The following is a 23,343-nucleotide window of genomic DNA, read 5'->3' as shown; positions in this document are numbered from 1 at the left end:
CTTGTGTACATGATGTTCTTAAAGAGACCAATGACCGGGCTGTAAGTGCTTGCAGAGATATTTCTCTCTGATGCAGCAGCTAACAAAACGGACTCTGGGAACCGCATGATGGCTTTCAGGGGTCCCAGCAAACCAAGGAATGCTACTTGTGTTATTTAAATTTGTATCAGACTAATTAAACCGCTATTGATAATTAAGAGGGAAAACCCTCGAGGACTCACACATATTTAGCTGGGCTACAGCGGTGCCTGCGGAGGACTACTGTTCCCACAGCTGACGATAATAACAAACAATCCTGCTTTAACGCGCGCTCCCTAAAGCCGCGGGAGTGCGCACCTAACTTGCAGTAGCCAATGGCTGCAGTTAGACTTTTTAAAGTCCATCACCGGGCTTCGGATTAAAATGCACGTCGTCAGTACATCCTGTTCTGTTGAAACACCTGCTGCTCTTATCGAGATGGAAAGATTTGTCACCCGTTGACCGGAAGGAAACGGGAATTTGACTGGCAGCGTACACAACATCTTTACGAAATCGTCTTTTCTGGATCCGCATCCACCTCTCGGCATGCTCCACGAACAGGTTCAAAGAACAGCCGGTGGAGTTCTACCTCAAGATGAATATCTTCTTACACTTCCGAGGTTGTTCCAGAGTGAGTAGACTTTCCATTCCGCCTCTACGCAACCGTTTTTTTAAATTTTATTTTGTACATGTTTACATTAACTTCTTGTTCATACGTTTGTAAATGAACCCGCTTTTAATTCAAGCATACACAGTATACTGCAATAAGATAAGAATACTTGAGAATGCGACTATACACTCTATTTATAGCCCATGTGAAGTGAGTTTTGCGATTTTATTCCTAAACAAATAAACTCCAAAAGCTACAGCAGATATCCTGTAGGCGAAGAAGATGTCACTGAACCTTCGAGAAGGCTGCAGCCAGTTAGTTACATTTCTTACATAAATATCCTACGGGCACTTAGTCAGTGTTGTCATTGTGTTCTTCCTGGTGAGCCACTGGTTTCACTGGGATGCAGGCGGCTCGTCTGGGCGAGGTGTCTCCTCCACTGGAGCAGATGATAGGCCGGCTGGGTCAAGTTACCACAGTAACACAAATTAACACCGGATGTTGCTCGGGTTCACCGTGAAAATAAGACTACTATGCTCAACCTGCTTACCTCGAATAATTGGCTGTTACTAGTGATACACGTAATCCTAACATTATATTCATAACTCCTTGTAGTAGCACTTTGTAAAACATTAATCAAATCTCCTCTTTCTTAGTATGATTTAGGCTATATTGTCAAGAATGAGCTTTTATGCTCAAATATGCCACACTCTTTGTTGAGACCAAGATTACAGATACAGAAAGATGGAGCAGAGTAATGTTGATATCAAACTCTTAATATATATGTAGATTGTTTTGGAAAAGGCAAAATAATAAACCAGGTAGTTTAAGTCTGCTAAAATAAAGAAACAGCATTTCTCAGCCCAAACAATCAGCTACTATTTGATACTGAAATAATCATTTGAATCATTTTTTTTGCCAAAGCTTTTCGGGTCCTTGCTTATCAAACGTGAAGATCTTCTATATGATTGGATATCTTTGGGTTTTGGACTGCTTGACATCTAACAAAACAAATCTGGAAAATAATATTCAAATTCATTGCTAATTAAAATAATTGTTTGTTGCAGTCTTGATTACTCTAGAAAAGATTAGTCACTGTAAACGTTAATGTTCAAATACATTTTAATTGTTTAAAGAAAATGTAATTGAAAGTGTACAATTTCATTATGATTATTATGATGATGATTACTATCATTATTAATATACAAGTCATCAAAATACCGTTGTTGTAACAGCCCCCAACAGTGACATTTTGTTTTGAAATGTGTAACCGGAAGTCAAGCTGTTGTGTCTGTTGATCTTGACAAGACTTTCTAAACCCTGCAAAGGAAAGCGGACTGGGCGCAGAGCCTCATCCTGGGGAGGGCGAGCCGGGATGTTTACACCTTCTGGTTTTTCTGGAGAAATATTAGCCACGCGCCGCCACCATGCCGTAGACAACACGCCGGGCGTTTAAATGAAGCCTAACGGGGACCGCAGCAGGGAGGAAACGGGGTGGCTGTAACCGAGGGGGTTAGGGAGGATGTACTGGGCTGCTGGCTTTGCCTCTTCCCAGCCGTGTGTGGTTGAGCTCGGGCGGAATCACAGCCTACCGCTCGGGCTGTGCGGCTCCGAGCAGCAGCAGTCTCTGTATGGCTATATCATCGCCGTCCCCTTACAGGACTACGGGGGCATTATGTCGGCGCTGGGCTCGGACTCCTGGTGGAAGAAGACCCTGTACATCACCGGGGGGGCCCTGCTGGCTGCTGCAGCCTACCTACTGCATGAGCTGCTAGCCATCAGGTAAGGACGCACAGCATGCCTCATCATCCCCATCACTTCTTTTTATTTAACCCTCAGAGCTGTGCGGGTCTGTTTATCCCACCTGCAGACGGTGACTTATCGGTGTCATTGGCGGTGGGGCGTGATAAAACCATGAATGGAGACGGGAGTCCTTCCATAGGATGTCATTTCTGTGCAGATCTCGCGGTGGTTGCTGAGGTTTCAGCCGCCCCCTGTTTCCCTCCTCCCAAGGACACGACGCTAAATGGAGAGAGATAAAAAAATAAAATAAATAAAAAAATAATAAACGAGTCACGCGTCCGCTCCCGCGCCTGCTCCGTCGGCACCATACGAAGCGCTCCTCGGGGGCTGCGGAGTCCGACCGACCTTTTATGAACTCCACCTATATAAACACGCAAGGACAACACGCCTACGTTAACACCTCGTAATGATGGTGGATAAATTAGATGTGATTAGAAGTGATCGGTCCCTGTGATGGATAAGTGGTTATCTCGGGACTATTGTTAGTGCAGGGAGTGCCTGTCAATGGAGGGGGGTGGGGGGATTTATTATTTTGGGCCGGGCCCGTGCCAGGCACTAAGTACATCCTGTAACAGTGGCCTGATAGTGTCTACTTTCACTCTACACCCCCCCCCCCCCCCTGTCATAATCTGTGTAACCTTGTAGAAAACGTTGTCACGTGCGGGCTGCTGAGGCCGGACCCCGCAGCCCGCCGGCATCGTCTGTTCGTGCCATGTGACGTGTGTTGTTGGCACCAGCGGGGGGGGGGGGGGGGGCATTCCCTCCACGGGAGACCCTCTAATGTTCGGAGAGAGCTCTTTAAGTGGCTCAACATGAAAGAAGGATATGACGCGAAACGACAGATGAGTAAACGAGAGAACAAAGATGAGATGTTGGAACGGGTTCAGCACCACGTGACCGTGGACAGCGACGTTAGAGACTCGGATCAGTTTCAGCACCACAGCACGATGGACAGCGACACATTCAGGCGCAGCTGTACAGGGCATAGACTTAGCACTGTGGTCAGTTACCAGTGTATTAGGTACACCATGGTTAAAACTAATGCAGCCTAACAGCCCTGCAGTTAATCGCCAAAAGCTACATCTACCACAATGATCATACACATATCTGTAAAAGTATTGAAGCCATTGGTGTATGGGTTATGTATGAATATATATTTGCCAAAATGTTCTTCACAAACAAAGAATGAATATATAGTATATTTTATACAAGGAGAGTATCACTCAATGTTAGGGTTAAAGGGGCAGTCAGTTTGTGTTTTGATGGATTTGCTCTCATTCTCACAGGCGGTTTGCACAGCTCAACAGGGAATTCAATCAGTTGTTACCTAATCATGTTACAGCCCAAAGATGCTAATGTTTATTATTTTATGGTAATTTTAGAGGCTTTAGCATGCTGTTGTGTTGTGTTATACAGATCCATTACTATCACTGAGGGTAGAATAAATATCAGGGAAGACTACCCCCTATTCTTACCCCCTAATGTGGGGTAAAAAGCCCCCGCATTGGGCGTCTAAGCTGTGCACCATCATCTAACACAATAATATAACAGTTGACCAATGATGAGAAATGTATTATCATCTAACTAGCTGAGTTTATGTTCCGATAATTACGTTATAGCACTGTTAGCTTGCTGTAGCACTAGCTAGCTAACAGAAATGCTGCACTATAAGCATCCATGGTGGTGTGTGTGTTATGTAACATTTACTGTTAGAGTAAGAGCAACGTCAACATTTGGAAATAAAGTTAATCTTGTGCATGAATACCAAGTTTGTATATAAATCAAAATGAATCAAAATGAATATAAATGAATATATATATATATATATATATATATATATATAAATAAAACTGGCAACTGATTGTTTTATTCATATTATTATTTAATAAATGATATCAGTGTTGTTTTTATCTGATCTCAAATGATTTTCATCTTTTTTTTAAATGCCAAACGAGACAACATCCTCTTAGATCTGAATCAAACATTGCTCATCAAGTGTGTTGTGGTGATGATAATACAACAATACACTGACATCACATACATGCATATTGACATAATTGTTATGGGGACAACTGCTCTACAGCAGTCAAGGGAACACAGCCAGATGAAAGAACATCAGGAGAATGGTTGGTTAGTGTGTTCAGACAGCAGGCATGAGGGATGGGAAATGTCCAGCAGTGTTGTAAACATGGGAGCTCATTTACGTGACATGATGAGGAAGTTGCAATACTGACTGAAATCATAAAACAACCTGTAATTGAATCGAGCGTTACAGAATGATTTAATTCTTCATGGAGTTAACTCAGGACAACGACAATTACACAACGCTTTAGTTTGAAAGTTAAAGAAGTGAAGCCGCCGCCGTCTCTGAAAATAATAATGTGTGTTGGTGGGAGGTTGAGAGCTCAGGGACACAAGGACTTGCTACTGTGTCACCGTGCTATAATAAACTACAGGTTTGTTAGAGCCTCTCGCTGAACAGCACGATGCTGAGTTCTGTTTGGTATTCATCTCACAGCACTGGCTGACCTGGAAAACAGGTAGTAACACCGGTTATCTCAGCCACACTTGTGAGAATGTAACTTTTTAATCAAAGGATACCATTACTGTCTGTGAAGTGTGTATCAATGCTCTCTCTACTGTTGTTCCTGCATGGTGTCTACACATAATCAGTTAAATATATGGAAGCTGATGGTCCTCCCTGAAGAATCAGCCGTTTGCTGCGGTTTGTTTCTAAAAGCAGAGTGGGAAGATCCATCACAGCATCAAACGCAACGCTTTGGAGGGAAGGGCTTTTGCATTCTGCTTATTGTCAATCAAAGGTGGCTTCGGGGACAGCAGATAAATAATTAGTTTTGACACCATGGATTTTAAATAGAAATATACTTGTATATGTTAAAAACAAATAAGAACTATTCATATTCTGTCATTTTTATGTAACAGGCATTTCAAAAAATTGTGGGAGCTTAAGCTTAAGTAGATTAGTCCAAACAACACTGTTGGCTTACTACAGATATTGTGTTCCTCCTCTGTGTAGGAAGGAGCAGGAGCTGGACTCTAAAGATGCCATCATCCTCCACCAGTTCTCCAGGCCAAAGAATGGCGTTCCCAGCCTCTCACCCTTCTGCCTCAAAATAGAGACGTACCTGCGCATGGTGGACCTGCCCTACCAGGTGATGCTCAGCAGAATGTCTCAGAGTTCAGTACGGCTCTGTTGGGCTCTTTGTTGTGGTGTTTCTGCACTACACTTCCCAGAGATCACCTAATCACACAGCCTTCCATGCCTATTTTCTCTGTTGCTATGCTGCTCATGCTAACTAACGACTTCTTCCAATGTTAATAGAATGTAATGATGATTGTTGCCTGCTTTCTTCTTTCAGAGACGCATACTGAAGCACTGAGCTGACCGATTGGTTCATAAACTATTTGGCTTTTGACCCCTTGAAAAGAAGACTTTTTCTATATTTCATCACCGGTTGCACATGTTTGCAGTTTAAAAGTGTGATTTTCTTTTATTTCTCCTTCTCAGATGGTTTTATCTGAATACGTTTTTAGGGGCGTGAACAGATAATGTCCAGTAATTTATCATTATAGTAAGCTAAATTAGAAATAAATTGTGTAATGCACTTCCACAAAGTTGGCTGGTTTGAAAGAAAATGGTCAAAAATTGTGATCAGCAGGCCGATCCTAGCTTTAAGGTTCTAGCATGGGATAAGCTACAGAAACAATAGATCCTACAATTCCCACAATGCAACTCGATGGCATCTTACAGTAGACCCTTTCTGCTCGGTAAACACACCTCCGGGCTCTCACTTAAACATTTGCAGTGTCCATGCCCAAGCTGAGATAACATTGATGATAGTGTCTCCAGCGCTCCGGAAGATGTAACACAACTTGAGTGGTATTCCTCATGACGAGTAAACGGGACTTATTGTGTAAGATTAGGAGAGTGACCCTTGAGGGATCCACTGAAATACTAAAAGTCAACAATGTGATGAGCTTGTCAGTCGACAGTAACATGTTGTTTTTGTCCAGGACGTGTCTGTAAAATTCTACATATTCTCATATGGGGACCGTTTCTCTCTGCAGAACTACTTTGATGGAAAGCTGTCGCCGCAGGGTAAGATGCCCTGGATCGAGTACAACCACGAGCAGGCGTCAGGGTCAGAGTTCATCGTGGACTTCCTGGAGGAGAAGCTGGGTGTCAACCTCAACAATAACCTCACCCCGCAGGAGAGAGCCGTGTCCCGAGCTGTCACCAAGATGGTCGAGGAACACCTGTACTGGTAGGGAGCTCATACCCAGAGAGTATGTCGTGATGGACAAGTGACAACTGTGTCTTTGGAAACTATAATTCAACTTGCTGAAACCGTGTTTCAGCCTCCAGTGAATCGAATGGAAAAATCCAACTATAAAGCAACGTTTAGCTCATTCTAAAGGCAGAATACAGCGACCTTTCTGTGACTCAATGCAACTGTTGTGCTTGAGGGCTAAAATGATGCATTTGCTGACTTGAATATAGTACATTTATTTGTATATATTCTTATTTAAATACATATTTCAACACCTAAACTCAATGCTAAACAGTATCAGGAACCGCCCGCACAGATCTCTATTGAGATCTTTTAATTTCTAAGCTTTATTTATGTAGCCTCCCAGGCCAGACGACTCTATCCTCGCCATCAGCATTGTGTTAGCAGCCGTCCTTTGCTGTGGTGAGTCACTCCAGTCCCTCTGGGTGAGAAACATGCTGCTGCTAGGAAATCATTTACCACTCCTCCCACGCCCTCCACAGAGGCTCTGAGTGTTTTCCATTACCTAAAAGTGCTATCCATCTTTCCCTATCCCCCCTCACACACACACACACACTCACTGTTTTATCTAGGGTGATGTGCCCTATTCTCCTCTATTTTATAACGTCAGGACACATTTTGAACTGAACCTGTGGATCTTAGTCTTCACCTTCAGACCATTTAAGGGTTTCCGTCTGTAAAGAAAGAGCGTAACTGAGGATGTGACATGTGTAACACAGTTCAATGTGTTAAGAAATGTCGGAATTGGGTGTAACATATGAGATTGCACCTTTCGTGTGCTGTAAAAAGGGAATTCTATAACATTTCTCCAAAGCTACGGAGGTCATGCATCCCCCCTCCCTGCGTCTCCTCCTTGCTGGCTTTTCTCTGCTCCTCCACGCGCCCTGTGCCATGTTTAGATCCACATATAGACCTATTGATTGAATTATTTATGTCAGGGAAGGGCAATGTGGCAGCTGGGTTGCTCATTGAAGGGCTACCGAGCAGCTGGCCAGCAATAGTCAAGAAGAGACAACAATTTTTTCACCGTTCTCTTAAAGCTGCACTAATCAATATGTTTAATGTTAATGGGTCAAATGACTTTGTGTAATGGCTGTGGGTCACTTGCAGTGATCTTTTCACATTTTAGCCTCTTTAAGCTCCTTTTATTGGTTCTACCAGCCGTAGACTCCGCTCTCTCATCAACCGTGTGTCGAGCAGCAGCAGGCAGCTCTTATTTAATAAATCCACTAAACGTTTCCTGTCCAGCACCAAACGGCGCACAGGCAACTTTAGCAACTATCTGGTGGACGTGGTGGAGAATTTAGCAGCTATAAAGAACCACATTATCTTTTTAAGGGGTTGATAGAAACCAACACGGAGCTAAAAGGGAAGTAAATATTGGACTTGCATTCATCAGGTGAACTCCAAATGTTTCTGCTGGAAGTGTATCTGACTTGCTAACACGTGATGTTAGGGGAGACGTGTTTTACAGTTTGTTCCACTGCCCCAGTGGCTAAAGTAATCAATAAATGCAATTTTAACATGAATTTGAGTTCTTTCTTACAAAGAGTCCAGTAGGAACCAATTTAACTATTAATCATTATCTCTTAAAACCTACTGACTGCAATTGCAAAGTACAGTAAGGACCAAAAATCAGACAGTCTTCTTGCATCCCCTCAAACTGAACCTGTTTTAATCTGCTAAGCAGGGTTTTTCCAAATCTTGAAACAAAGGACCGTTTATCCTCTTGGGACAGCAGATACTGTAACAGGAAGTCATTTATGGCCCCTGGACAGTCACCAGTCCCCAGATATAATGCAGGTCAGATGCTTTAATTCAATTTCCATTGAGCGACTAGTCATCTGGACTGCAGGCTGGAGACAGAAGCCCCTTTACAGTCGTATCCCGGCTCAGGGGTCAACCACTACCAGCAGAATTATGACATGAGGCTGCCACGCTTCCAGACGAGCAGTGAGAGGAGCTCAGTCCGTATTTCCACTGAGGTGGTGTCGAGAAAGTGCAAGTGTGGAAGGATATAGCAGCTTAATCTTGTTAGTGTTTAAGCAGCTTGGCTGGAAAAAATATCAACAGAGGGCAGAGTCCACGTTTACTGTACCAAATATCAGAGACAGTTACTCTTTATATTTGGTGTATTAATAAGATAAATGCAGGTAAAACAACTGTCTCTCATTGGCTCACTTTATTTAATCTGTAGTCACACAAGAGGAGATGAAGATAAGTAGGAGCAGAGTTAGAGAGGCTTGTTTGCACACATAGACTTGATCCGTCTGTCTACGGCTGTGAGACAAATCTCTGCTTGACGTCAGCATGGCTCATGTAGCTTCCTTCTTTTGAAAAGATGTTAACACGAGCGAGAGGGAATCTGAATGACTCAACAAAGAGGCCGTGCAATGCGTCAAAAGGTGTTTGTTTTTTTAAATCCAAATCTGTAATGGACTTTCTGGGATGCGTGCACAGTCACCTTTCCTCCTCGGACCTATTTACAGGAGGAGAGGCAGCGACAGACTCCGAGCTCTTCCTCATGTGCACACCACAACAGCAGCCTGGCAGTTTGCATGTATGATGTCGTGCCCTGGCAGAGAGTTGAAAGCAGCATGGCTGATGATTAGGAAAAGTGTATCGTCAAAAGCCATGAAGCTGTGATGGCAGCAGGACACAGGAGCTGAACCTCTGATGAAGAAGTCTCATTGTTGACACGACCGTACACGCTGCATGTTCGATTCCTGACGAGCTCGGCCGCTGCCTTTTGTCTTTAGAACTGGCATTGCTGATAATGGAATTGTGTGCTGCTTTAGCTCACTAGAGCTGGAACAAGGTGGACTTTTTGACATCAGTCCCCACCGGTGGGGTTCCAGTCTTCCGACATGAAGGTTGGAGAAACCGTGTTTTCTGCTGTGCCAATGTCGCCCCGAGCTGGTTCACGCTGTTGGCGATGCTGTAAGATCCAGAGGACTGGTGAGGCTATCAGAAGGTGTAGCGTCTTTGATGGCAGTCACTGCGCTCCCTCGGCGGTGTGACCCTGATACCTGTGAGATTGTGTGTCTGCTGAGTGTGATAACGCTTTGTCAGTTTGGAAATAGACTGCTGAGTAAATGTTGTTGTTTTTTTCTGATACAAAATGATTCAACAGAAAGTGGCAGACCCACGATTAGGAAAACCGCCGCGCGACGTTAACGCCGTCTTGTCTGTCTTTCAGGACGATAGCCTACTGTCAGTGGGTGGACAACCTGGAGGAAACTCAGAAGCTCCTGGCGATGAGCGGCCCCCTGAGCGACACGCTGAAGTGGCTGCTGAGCCACCTGAACGGCAGCATGGTGCGCAGGGAGATGTACGGCCACGGCATCGGACGCTTCTCTAAGGAGGAGGTCTACACACTGATGGAGAAGGACATGAGGACGCTGGCCACACTGTTGGGTAGGACAAGGGCTGTGTGTGTGTGTGTGTGTGTGTGTGGGGGGGGGGGGGATAAGCATTCTTAATACCTCCAAACCGTTGCCATTAAAATGTCTGTTATATAATCTGATTCGAGAGTTTCCCGATCTTTTTATTTGGGTTTAAAGAATGTCTTATTATAGTATGCATCTCTAGCCATTAGTAGGAAGAGTCCAGTTTGTCTCTAATGTATTCAGAAACTTAGTTTGCAGGAAATCAAAAGTAAATAACAGTGACAGCTCAAAGATAAATTAGTCAGGCAGAGGAAGTGTTTTCATGTTGATGGCAATGACATTTGTATCAAGCTCATTTGTTACAGCACCGCTAGGCGATAATGGCCTAAAACATAGTTGGATAGCTCTGGCAGGCTAATGTGGCCTAACGAAGCATTAGTAATAATGACTAATAGAGCCTGACACATCAATTCAGAATACATATGCACAGTGATATATCCTGGGATGAAAAGGCATGCTTCATAATATCAATAAATATCTGTCCTGGAAATAAGCAGCGTGTAAACGTAGTTTATTTCCTTGCAGACAAAATACCAAAGATTCATTCGTGTATGTCAAAACAAGATATATCTGTCATGGACTTTGTGTTTTTACTTCAGTGAGGTATCGAAGAGATGGGAAAGTTCTGGATGTCAGCCACAGGGATACAATATCAGTCTTCAGATGGAAACAACGAGTGGAAAGAAAAGTGATTTGCATCGATCTGTTTGTGCCATTTCAACGAACGACCACTCGTAAAACGGAAAACGGATACTCCGAGAGTTAAAGCGCCATCAGTTCACTCAGCTCCTCAGTTAATGTTTTCCAAACTCAAGCACCAGAAGTTTGAATCTAAAATCTGTTGGTACTGACAAAAGTGCAGGTCTGCCAGCTTCAAGATGAAATAAGTTTATTTTAAAGTATATTCAAAACTATATTTCCATATTTTTATTTACCCTTTATTTACCCAGGATAATCCCTTTGACACTAGGGGCTGCTGGCCAAGATGGCAGAGTCGAAGTTTCACAAAAACACCATATAAAAACACAAATAAAAAACTTCAAAAATCACATAAAAGAGACAACAGACTTAAAACGGACACCAAATTGCATCAACCAAAGAATTCTCATTCATTGCCAACTAAAAGTAATGAATAAAGGTAATGGATAAACAGTTGTTAAGGGTTTTATCACTAATTAACCACCATTACCTTGTTTATTTCCATTCTGAAATCTGAAAATGTCTCTGCCTCAGAACGTCAAATACCTATATATTCTTCGTCCTGTAGGAGACAAGAAGTACTTCATGGGCTCTAAAATGTCGACATTAGATGCTACCGTGTTTGGACATCTAGCCCAAGCTATGTGGACTCTGCCTGGGACACGACCAGAGCAACTCATCAAAGGTAAGTGGATCTGTGAAGTACTCGGAGTGGACCAGAATATTCTAATAATAAACTAAATGAACAGATTAAATCATTGCATATTCACTGAAGATACTGATGCTTTAGTTTGAGCTCTGTTATTACCCTGTATTGCAGTATGTACAAGCATAGTTTACGTTGTTATTTACAGTTTTCCTTGCTGCTTTGTCAGATGTATTTGTCTGTTCCAGCCACTAGATGGCAGTCATATTTTACTGCAATGCAGTGCTGCTGACACAGGCTTTGATTGTTGCTTTCACATCTTGCACAGAGTGGGGCAGACTTGAGTCTCTCATCTTTCCAGAGAGCAAAATCAGAGCTTGTAGTGTCACAAACGAAGGTTCTCTGTTGTTGTTTTGATGCGTCATTTCTGATGAAAGGGCTCATAGTGACGAGGACAACACAAAACATAAAGTATCCCAGATGTAATGTCTCAGACTCATGACGTCAGTCAGCACCAGTGCTACCTCCTGCTGGGTGCTAACTGAACCTGTAAAGGCGTGTGCATGTGAAACCCGCTGTGTTGTCTTCGCAGGAGAGCTGATCAACCTGGCCATGTTCTGCGAGCGGATGCGGAGGAGGTTCTGGCCCGAGTGGTTCGTGGATGTGGAGGATCTTTATTATGACGGAGACAGCGAGAGCAGCGGCGTCTCCCCTACAGGCCTGCTGGACTTAGGCCTCTTCTCCCGGACCGACACTCTGGACGACAGCGACGCCAGCAGCCACTCAGCCGGACACAGGCACACGCACTCCCCCGACTCTGACCACTCGCTCTTTGACTCGGACGTGGGCACGGGATCCGACAATGACATTCAGCTCAAGGAGGAGCTGATTCCCGACCTGGAGGTTTGACCTGGACAACGGTCGTGAACCGGCTGAAAAGGTGGCAGTCTGGACAGGTTTGCCAGAGATCGGCTCTCACAGCAGAAGAAACTAGTCCAGCTCCTCCACCTGCAGAACCCTCAACAATACACCTTCCCGATGGACAGACTGGGTGTTCATATGCAGAGCATACAAACTGAACCTCATAATACACATGCTACTGTGTGGTCTGCCCTCCCTCCTGTGACATCAGAACTGTCCCTGTGGCAGTTTCTCTTTGCCTTATTTGTCTCGTCCCAAGATACAGAACGCGAAGGATACATTTTCGTGGAAAGGTGCGGCGACGACAGAAGAGTGGCGCAGACGCGGCAGGTGGCACTTCACTTGCTATGAAACGATGCAACTAATCACCACTCCGCCACGTGTCTTAACGCGCGAACCCCGTTCGAACAGGTGGAGATCGATCATGTGGCTGAAAGGAACAGCTGCTGTGGCTCGGCTGTTAACCATCCGTGTGCTGGAGAGGAAACACAGACGACACCGGGGCGCCTGTTCGTGCTCTAGTCTAGATTGATCCCTCGTGTCGTTTCCTTTTGTGCTACCGTGTGTGGGAAGAATCTGTATCAACACGTGATGTATGTCTCCATAAGACCACGTCCAATAGGTGCACTCGTAGTCCTGTGGTATAGAAGTCAGAGGGAAAGAGGGGCAGATATGTGCTCATTACATTTACCAGTTATTATCCTGACTTCTCTATTCTTAAACATTATTTGCTTGCACTTTGTTATTGGGTAATGTGTTGGTGCTTTCTATCATTGATTTGAGCATCTTTTTGGTAAAGTGCTGCAATTTGTATATTTGACCACTAGGTGGAGTCAGCAGTCAGCCTGATGCCTTCTTTATTCCGTAACATCAAGGTCATTGCACCCAGAGGGCCTGCGGTCCTTTTAACACAGTAAATAATTCCCCCTACAGTCCCAAAGTGTAATGTTGTGGTTCCCATTCACAGGTAACCTGTCAGTCTGTGTGCAGGTGTAATGTGCATAGCCCAGCAACAACCCAGCCTTATTTCCTTCACTAAATACATGGGTGAGAATAGTCGTTTTCTTTGTTGTGATATAATTTATTATCAGTGCCACTTTATTATTCTTTCTATGATCTTATGTGTCAAATATATAATTTTTTGTTCATATTTGTTTTCTTACTGCTCTCAAAGAGAGATGTTGTTTTGCACTAGTGGAAATTTATTTTCACCTTATTTTAATCTGCTGCGGAGGAAGAGAACGGTATAGGCCAAATGAATGGGAAACAATAGATGTGTATATACAGGACGCTGAGTGTTCTGATCGTGATTGTGCTGCGAGGGGACTGTGCTGCGTGGATGTGAATCTTACTGAGTGTGAATGTCATCAATGAAGCAGTGGATGAAGTCTTTGCAGAGAAAGTCAGAATACCAAATGGACAGAATTGAACACCCCTAGTTTAGAAAAGCGTGGGTAAAGAAATGGACCAAAATGTCTCGGGAATTTTTTGCTTTGGTCCGTCGCGTTAAACTTGCTGGAAGTGCTCGTAATGGCAATATGATTGCTGTAAAAAGATTGTGGTGCATATAGAGTAGATGTGATTTAAGGTTAGGGGTCAGTTCACCCAAGTAACAAAAAAGCCTCTCTTACTTAAACCTGGTGTTATTGAGCCATGCAGATAGTTTGGGTTTTATTTCTCCAGGTTTTGAGTTGTGTGTGGCAGATACAATGAAAGTGAATGTTTTTTTGCTTGTTGTGTTCACAGTATTGAAAACAGACAATGTGAAAAATTCAGCTCATTGTAATTACTGTTATTTGGGATTTGTTTTTTGCCAGAATTTATCCCCAGTGAAAACTGTAATAACAGGCTTTCAAACAGCCTTCATCCATGATTTTTCCATGGTGTCAAATCCTTAATGCTTCCCCCCTCATTCAAACGGTTGTTAAAGCTGCTATAGTCAGTAGTTTTATATCAACAAGGGATCAATTGAGTAATGTGAAAGGGGTCACTTGTAATGATGAAACCACAGAGAATTATCACCCGACTGCAGATTCCCTAAATTGTTGCTGTTGTGCTTTAACAGCCCGCAGCTTTCTGGATTTGGGTTTGCTCTCAATACTCTTGTCAGCTTCATTTTGAAACACAGTAAGCATGCGTTTTCAGCAACAAAGCTCTAAAAAACCCACTGTACGCCCCTCCAGCTCTGCACCAAACGGCAGCAGACAAAGTTAGTGACTAGTTGGTGACCATAGTGGAGCAATTAGCTGCGATATTTCCCTCGGGGGTTGGCGGAGAGCTAAAAACAGAGTAAATATTGGACTTACATTCCACTCCGAATGAATGCTGATGCTGCTCCGTGTCTGCTAGATGTAACTGTCTGCTCACAAGTTTGCCATGCCAACTTCAAAATAAGACTATCTGCACAGCTAAATGCCACTCGGGGTAGTGAGCAGATATGTAAAGATGTGTTTTTTGTGCGGTTTGGGTGAAGTGACCCTTTTAAATGAGAAGCCTGGATAGATGGGTGAGTTAGTGACAGGGGGCCAGAGTTTGATCCGGATACTCGGACTCTAGAGACAACCTTCTACCGCCACGTAGCCCTGAGGTTCGGATCCCGACTGCCCCCCCCCCCCCCCTCTCGCCCGGATCGTGCGCTTTTTCAGTCGCCTCATCCAGTCTGGGCATCATATACAGTTGGACTGCTTTAATCAAGCCATATTAACACTAAATGTCTTGTTATCGAAGCATTACTGCCGGGGTAATGTTAATGTTGTATGTGTGACAAAGTGTACCATACTGTATGTATAGAGCTGCCTGACTGATCAAACTACCTGCGGGTGTGCAGTCATAAACTGGAGCGACTGGTTGATTTCAATAAAGAGTAGCTGTGACAATTTTAAACAGGCTGTCGTCGTGAGCTTAATTTGCATCCTTATTATGTGTCTGGGGTTAATAAAAGGGTGTCGATGCCATGACGCCGCTTTATTGAGCTCTGCGCTGTAGCTTAGTAATCATAATGGCCTCACAGATTGTGTTATGTTGTCATATCTCTGAATGTTTTTTACGTGTGTGGTTGTGTGTTTTCAATCAGGCTAACAAGTCGCAATCATTCAGGTGTGGAGGGGGGCTGATTAAGACTGCCAGCTGCTGGAGGCGAGACGAGGAGGAGAGAGGAGCAGGAACTGGAAGAGGAAATGTTAGGAGAAAAAAATAAAACAATAGAGGGGATGGGAGGAAGTTGAGCCAGGGCAAGCAAAAGGCACAACAAAACGTGGAAGTAACCAGGAGCAAGAGGAGAAGGAGGGATAAGGAGGAGGGGAGGAGCAGGTGGTGGAGAGGAGAGAAGGGGTGAAGAGGCCAGCACTGAGGAGTGATGGGGTAGATGGGAGTCACCGGGGAGGAGGAAAATGGAAAGGAGCATCAGGAGTTTTTGGAGGAGAGGGAAGGAAGTTTTAGAAGAGTATGGAGGAGGTAGAAGGGAAGGAAAAGGAGAGAAGTTGATGGGGAGGAGAAAGAGCAGACAAGAAAAATAGAAGTAGGAACTAAAGGAGAGGAGGAGGAGGAGGCGGCTGGGCTAGGGGCCCGGGGAGGAGAAGCGAGGGCCACGGATCAGGAACCAGGCTCCCAGGGGACGGAGCAGGTGCAGGCTGCGAGCGAGGCCTATGGGCCTGAAGGGGCTGCCAGAGCTTAAAACAATCTGCACTGCTCCTTTTTTTAATTTGGCTCGCTGAACAACCCACCCTCCACACTGACTGTCTCCCCATCCCTCTCTCTCTCTCCGCCTCTCTCTCTCTCTCTCTCTCTCTCTCTCTCTCTCTCTCTCTCTCTATGCTTAACAGATCAGCGATCCACAAAGAGGGGTAAACACACACAGAGCAAAATTAAAATCGGAACTCCCCTGGCACGGCAAAACAAATTAGAGCAAACAAATTACAGAGAGTCAACACACAAACAGTGGAGCATCTGTGGCTCTCTGGACTACTGGAGCCGGTGGCTACCTCCCACACCCACCACCACCACCACCTATAGTACATGTTCACAATAAGCGCTGTGTCAATCCTACACACTCTTAGCATATTCTCTTCAAATCACTGGGACTGTCTGTTCCTCAAAACAGCCCTCCGCATGGTATCGTTTTTGGGCATTGTTATCAAGAAACATCTTTGTTCTTTTGCGTGCTGAAAATCGTAAGGTTAGGAAAGAGGCTTGATGGTTGGTGGATCTGTGTTCATGAGCATCTGTGTGTCATATGTTATAAACATGCAGGCAGTGCAGGCTTGAATACCAATGACGTGTTTTCTATTCTGTCCTGACTTGTTAATAGAACACACCTGCCTTCTCTGCTGTCTTCTAGTGCTCCCATTCATCCGCTCTAAAGCCATTGTTCAGTGGGGCTTTGAGCTAATTGCTAACGTGCTAACATGTTGACAGTGACAATGCTAACATGTTGATGTGTAGCAGGTATACTGTTTGACATCTTTACCACCTGAAATTTGGATCTGATGGTGGCGCTAGATGAAACATCAAGGAGATCACCAAAGTGATTCCGATTCATCCTGTGGGGGACATGAATGGCCGTACCAAAATCCATGGCTAGATATTTCACTCAGCCATAAATGTCAAACTCATAGTGGCGCTAGAGAAAATGATTCATTCTCTGGGGACCATGAATGTCTGTGGCAATTCATCCAAGATATTTCAGTCTGAACCAAAATGGCGGAGCTACCAACCAACTGACTTGCCATCCTTAGAACCACGTCAACAGCGTGACTAGAAATATAAGCGAACATCAGCGAGAAACATCAGGATTTGGTTTGTTGTGCTCTGATGTTCCCAGCCATTCTCAGGCCTGCTTCAGAAGGCGTTGTTGAAAGTGTTGTCACTTGTCTCAAACTGGATGTCAGGTTGAATTAGTGGTTTCTATCATTTATGGTAACATTGTAGTCATCAAAAAAGAATTGCTAAGATCTAGGATCACAGAGTAGTATAGGGCGATCAGACAGGTTGCAATCAACTTGTAAACTACTTTATGTGGAAGTGAGACTGATAGTGACATTAAAATGTCTCCAATAAAGCACAGCAGGTCAACTTTGAACAAGGAAGTCAGGAAAGTCAAACTGTGGTTGTTTGAGTTGGTATGAGTTCAGCAAACCTCGGGGTTCTTGCGAAGACTTGTGTCTCTTGCCCTGTTAAACTTCTTTTTGGCAATGTACCTTGCCAGATCTCAGCAGTTACTTTAATATTTAATAATAACACAAAGTTATCATAGCCGATATTAATGATGGCCAGCCCTATCAAAAAAGATCCAATGAAACAATAAAATTCAAGTAATTAAATTAAAAAATCCTTCAAGGGTTAGTGGTTAGTAAGGGTTAGCAACTAAAAATACAACATAACAAATGCAATGCACTGCACACCACACACATCTTAAACAACACCACTACATAGTTTTTCTCTCCTATTGTCTCCTATATGCAAACATCTTTCTGCGTATGTAATGTAACATTCAGCTATTAAGAAAAAATTATAAAAATGAGTATCGGTAAAATTCAATGCTTTTTGTGTTTCACGTGTATTTCATTTGTTACTCTGTTTTTGTGTGTGTTTTGTTTTCCCTTTTTTGTGTGTGAGTGAGCTCAGTTGGTCTTGGCTGGCCCTCTCCCTCGGCCCCGTGGCCCCTCTGGCCCTCTGGCAGTGGCAGTGGCCTGTCCATCTGCCTCCTACTGTCTGGGTCTGGTGGGACAGGGGCCATGGAAGACCCCCCGTACCCCTCTCAAACGTACCCCCACCGAACACCCTCACCAGCCCCCAGGCCAGCTGCTCAGGCCCGAGAATCTGCACAGCGCTGCCAGGTGGGCCCCAGGACACGCAGTTGGACCCCGTCACATACACACTCGTACACCGCGGAGCACACACACACATAGACACACACGCTCTCTCTCTCTCTCACAATACCAACACATATGCTCGGTAAGCCTCTTTACAAATGGAAGCCATACAACACACATGGTTACACGGGTGGCCCACATGAAAAAACGTCCTCTCTCACACACCCATGAGTGCCATGCCAACCCCTTAACTTCAGCCTTTGCAGGCTCAGGTGTTTCCCACAGCACCCTATAATGGACTGAGTTCACAAGGGTTGAACACCAACAGGTGGCGCTGTTTTCTTTACTAATTAAAGCTTTATTTATTCATTGGCATGTGGAAGCTTCCAGATGACTTTGGCTGGCCTGCTCATTCACAGGATAAAAGCCAATATGTGTGTGTGTGTGTTTTCCATGATGCTCTATTCTCTCCCATAGGACACAAGCCATCACCTGCCTTTTAGTACTCATAATATGTTGGTTCTTCCTGTGAGTCTTTTGCTTCACCGAAACAAAATGAATTATACTAGATAAACCAATGCTTATGTGGCTCCTGAGCTGATGATGCATTAAAAAACATATAAAGTCTGTGTCTTAATGTTCTAAAGTCAAAACGGAGCTCCACAGGGATCAGTACTTGAATCACTTTTGTTCTTCTGTGCACATGCTGCCACTTGGCCACATCTTTAAAAAAATTAAAGCACACATTTCATTGCTATGCCGACGACACACAAATGTATTTACCTGTATAACAACCAATGTTGTGAAAGCGGAGCACTGCTTGTCAGAAGTTTGTTACAACTTCTCACAGTTGCTTCTAACCAGACACAAATTAGTTTGAATTGATGTTTCCATAAATCATGATGGCTGCATAAAAGGTCAGAGTCACACAGTCAAGCATTTCAGAATAGTGTTTGATCTCTCAAGAATGTCACAAAATCTGCCTTTTTTCATTTAGAAAACAAAGCCAAGATCCATCCCACTTTATCCAATTCAGACACTGAAATCCTTTGACATATATAGGCTAATATCCAGAGTTTATTACTACAATGACCACTTCTCTCTCTGCCCTACCCATGACAGCAACACAAGGTTTTTGGATAAAAAAATCAGCGGCCGGATTCAGTACAAAATGTTAGAAATCTGACAGCTGCCCCGATGTGTTTGCTTTGGCAATCAATACACGGCAGAGCTGACTTAACTCCCAAATCAAATAATAGCCATCTTATCTTTCCTCTACGTCATGGTCCCTTATAGGTTTACTGGCTCGATAAACATTCATCTGATTTCTACTTTGCTAACTAGTTACTGAAAACAAGCAAACACACACATAATGTACGTGCACATGTGATTGATTCATTCATTAGGAAGCTGAACATTGATATGAATTCATTTGGCAATAAAAATGGTGCCAGGGATAAAAGGGAATTCTTTTTAAAAAACAAGTCTTGCAAAAGAAGTTGAAACGCAAAAAAAGGAGAATAACTTTGGAATATGTTTGGTACGTCTTGTTTGTGTTTTTCTTAACATGCTGGTTGGATTTTAAGTGCTGTGGCTGCAGATTGTTAATTGGTAAACTGTTAACCAGCTAGCTAAACTAGCTGGTTTCCTCAGCTGGCCAATATATGTGCAACACATACTGTGTGTAGTTTGATCGTGTTCAGCTCTCACAGTTTGAGGTTGCTAATGTGTAGCCCTATGTGTGCGTTTATGTTTATGTGTGTTATTAATTATGAAGGGGTCTGTTTGTTAATTTCTCAAAGGAATAAAAGAGACAAATGAAAGATAAAAGAAGAAAAGAGATAGAACGAATAGATAGAAAAGATAATTAGATGGGAAAGTTAACCTTGAAATGTTGAGAGAATGCTGTTGGAATATTGAAATAATTTCGTTCCGATCTTAATACTTCTGAAATTAATACATTTTCAATGAAGCTGCCCGAGAGGAAGCAACGTGTCAGAGTATCTTTATTGATAACTTCCCTTTTCAGGGCGCAACGCACGTAAAAATAAAGTTGAAACATCGCTAAAAAGTTAGTTGAGGTGGAAAGGTTGGTGTATCATCAGCAACAAAATGTGACAAAGTGCACTGGAAGCAGGCGGCAGCTAAACCATGATCTACATGACGCATGTGACCTAAACGTCCAGTGAAGCAGTAGCTTCAGTAGAAAATATAGCTGCAGACGGAAACATCAGATCTGTGTGGAGCGATGAGGAGCCTGCGCCACCAGCTGTTTATTTAAATATTACCATTGAGATAGTGAATGGAAACATGCATTAACTCACATTGGGTTTTTTTGCCAATTTTTTGGAAATTCTGGATTACATTGGTTACATTTGGATGGAAAGCTGGCTACTGACATACAATTTCCCTTTTTAAGTTGATATGGCCAACTTGTTAGCAAACGGTTGCCTTATAACACATCCAGCAGATACAGAACAACATGTGCATTCATTCATTGCTGGGTTTCTGTCCACCTGAAGAATGTAGGTCCAATATTCTCTCAACGTTTTGCTCTTGTTTTGGTCTCCACCAACTACCAAGGAGAATATCTGGCTCTTAAGCTGCAATGTTCACCAACTAGTTGCTAACGGTATCTGCCTGAATTGTAGTGCTGTCAAGGGAGCATACAATCCTGCTGTGGCCCAAAAATGCCCTATGAAAACCAAAACAATGCGTTGAATATTGCTATAAAGCTCTGTAGAGGTGAGGAAAACTGCAGAATTCGGTGGTACTGCTCTGTGGGTTCATCACCATGAGTGACCTATGTCACATACAAATAGTCATGTGATCCATTGTTAATAAAAAGAATGTCATTATAGCAGCTTTAACTTTTTTAATCACTTACACTCAATCCTGTTGTTGTATTAACATATTTTGGGGGGGAATTTGCCTGTGAACGTGACTACCGTTCTCCATCACTCTCTGGTTTTTGGCGATCCATAAACTGTCAAACATTCGAAACTTTTCCCCTGTCAAGTTTCCTCACTTTTGAAGATCCTTGGAGACGGGAGTGAGTCAGTGAGTCTCCTGATACCGTGGTGTGTTGTTGCAGAGAGAGCAGAGACACCGCCATGGACCAGACCCTATCATAGCTCCCCTTCTGTCGACCCATTATCTTTCTCCCCCATGCTCCTCTTCCTTTTTCTCCCCTTTCCGCCCCATCGTCTTCCTCTGGATGTTATCTCCAGCCGCTTATGCCCTAATACCCCAATTGTTGTACTGTAAAAACAATAATTAGCAATCCCAAACGAGACTGAGGGGCGAATTTAACAGCTTTCTTCTGATGTGTTCACCCCCCCTCCTCTTTTTTTTCTCTTTATCTCCCCCTCCTTTCTTCATAAGAGCAAATGGAGGTGTGTGTGTGTGGGGGGGGGGGGGGGGAGTGTTGGCAAAGCCTCTTTAAACTCTCTGGTATTATGGAGGATTATTTTGTGCCGAGATCCTGGCTTGTGTGTCTGTTTTTTTTCCTTCTTTTCCCCCGCCTTTTCTCTTCCTGGTTGTGGCAGACACGCTAGGTAAACAGTTTGTGTCACACTTGATTGCGTTTGAGAAATTAAAAAACAGGAATAACAATAGGCCAGGGCTGGGGATGAGGACTGGGGGGGGGGGGGGGGGGCACTGACACCATAAGACCCAGGCCCTTTGGGGACCCCTGGTACGCCGTGTGACAGAGCGGCCCTCGCAGCCACAACAATACAAGACCTCGTCCTTCAGAGAACACTCCTCGCTCCCAGTCTCTGAGTCTATCTGCACTGGGCCATCTGCTCTCCTACTCTCTCCTAGCCCCCCCCCCCCTCCTCTTCCTCCATGACTCCTTTTGGAGACACGGTGTGTTTGAATCTGGCTCAATTATTCAAGTGTTTACAAGCACAAACACTCTGCCAGGTTGGAGGTGTGTGTGTGTGTGTTTATGTGTGTGTTTTCTAGACATATTCCCCCTGTGATTCACATACAGTCTGTGCATATACACATAGACAGTGCAACATCTGCGTCTGTCACTGAAATCAGTGCAAAATTGAAAAAGCCAGCCATTTACAGTTTACACTGAATGAAGCTCAACTGAGGAAAATGTTGCTTAAAAAGCTCCTCAGTGAAATGTGTTTCTCTCAGTGTTGAAATGTGGATCAGTAGAGTGTTGTGAAAACAGCTGGGGAGGGTATATCACTGAAATCCACATGTCTGTGTGGAGGATCACTCCAGTGCAGTGAGGATGCATCCCTATAGAGGGCAGTGTGATACTACAAAAGAAAACTGGTCTAAAACAGCATGTTTTCAAAGACCACGTCGAGCGCTGGAACTACAGAAAGGTGTCCAGCGCTCAGTATTGACAGCCGGAGACATATTTTCTACAGTGTTGTTTGTTGCCAGTGACCTCAGCTTTAAAAAGCACCGGTCACAAGCAGTTCATTTGAGGGTGGTTAAATGTCAAGTTGAAGAGGTTACAGGTTCAAGTTTAAGGTCTAACATTTTGGGGAGGCTGCTCATTTATGCCTTTTTGTGTTTTTTATCCTCTTTTGAACAAAATAAATTGTATTCTCCTTTTGTAATATGCTGAGCGTTTTATGTGTGTATGTGTGTATTTATAGCCAAATCAAGTTATGTTTCAATTCTAAATCAATTTAAACAAGAGAAATAGTCCTACTGTGGCAAAACTACTGCTGCAATCAAACCTAAAGTTATAATGGAAATGTCATGTTAATTAGAGTAACAAAGACGAAGCTACCATCTAGCACAACTGTAAACATAAAGTTTAACTTCTATTGAATCTTAAGAAGTTAAGTGTAACCTCATGCTATCTGTAAAGCTAAAACATAACTTACAGCGGAAGAGAATTCTGTAAACTTCACGTCTAATCCTACGGTAACACAAATCTAAATCTAAAATTAAATGTAAAACATTTACATAAACCTGAGACTAAAACTCGATGCTGCAAACCTGGTCCCCATGAATTCTGTGAAATGAGCTTTTGTCTCGTGCTTTGCATGTGAGGACTGAGAGGGAATTACTGTCTCACCAAACGGAAGGACAGAGT

General features: G+C 43.6%; 1 protein-coding gene across 1 annotated transcript; it reads left to right on the top strand.

Moving 5' to 3' along the window:
• Positions 1 to 2,150: 2,150 nt before the first annotated feature.
• Positions 2,151 to 12,447, top strand: faxcb (failed axon connections homolog, metaxin like GST domain containing b; the record flags this gene model as incomplete). Its single annotated transcript, XM_079163986.1, has 6 exons — positions 2,151 to 2,410; positions 5,469 to 5,604; positions 6,521 to 6,717; positions 9,944 to 10,161; positions 11,461 to 11,577; positions 12,131 to 12,447. 6 exons carry the CDS (start codon positions 2,151 to 2,153, stop codon positions 12,445 to 12,447), a joined length of 1,245 nt encoding a protein of 414 aa, XP_079020112.1.
• Positions 12,448 to 23,343: the final 10,896 nt, after the last annotated feature.

This window comes from Pholis gunnellus (assembly GCF_910591455.1).
Source record: "Pholis gunnellus genome assembly, chromosome: 8".
In the NCBI taxonomy this organism is placed as follows: Eukaryota; Metazoa; Chordata; class Actinopteri; order Perciformes; family Pholidae; genus Pholis; species Pholis gunnellus.
This window is presented reverse-complemented; position numbering and strand designations above follow the sequence as displayed.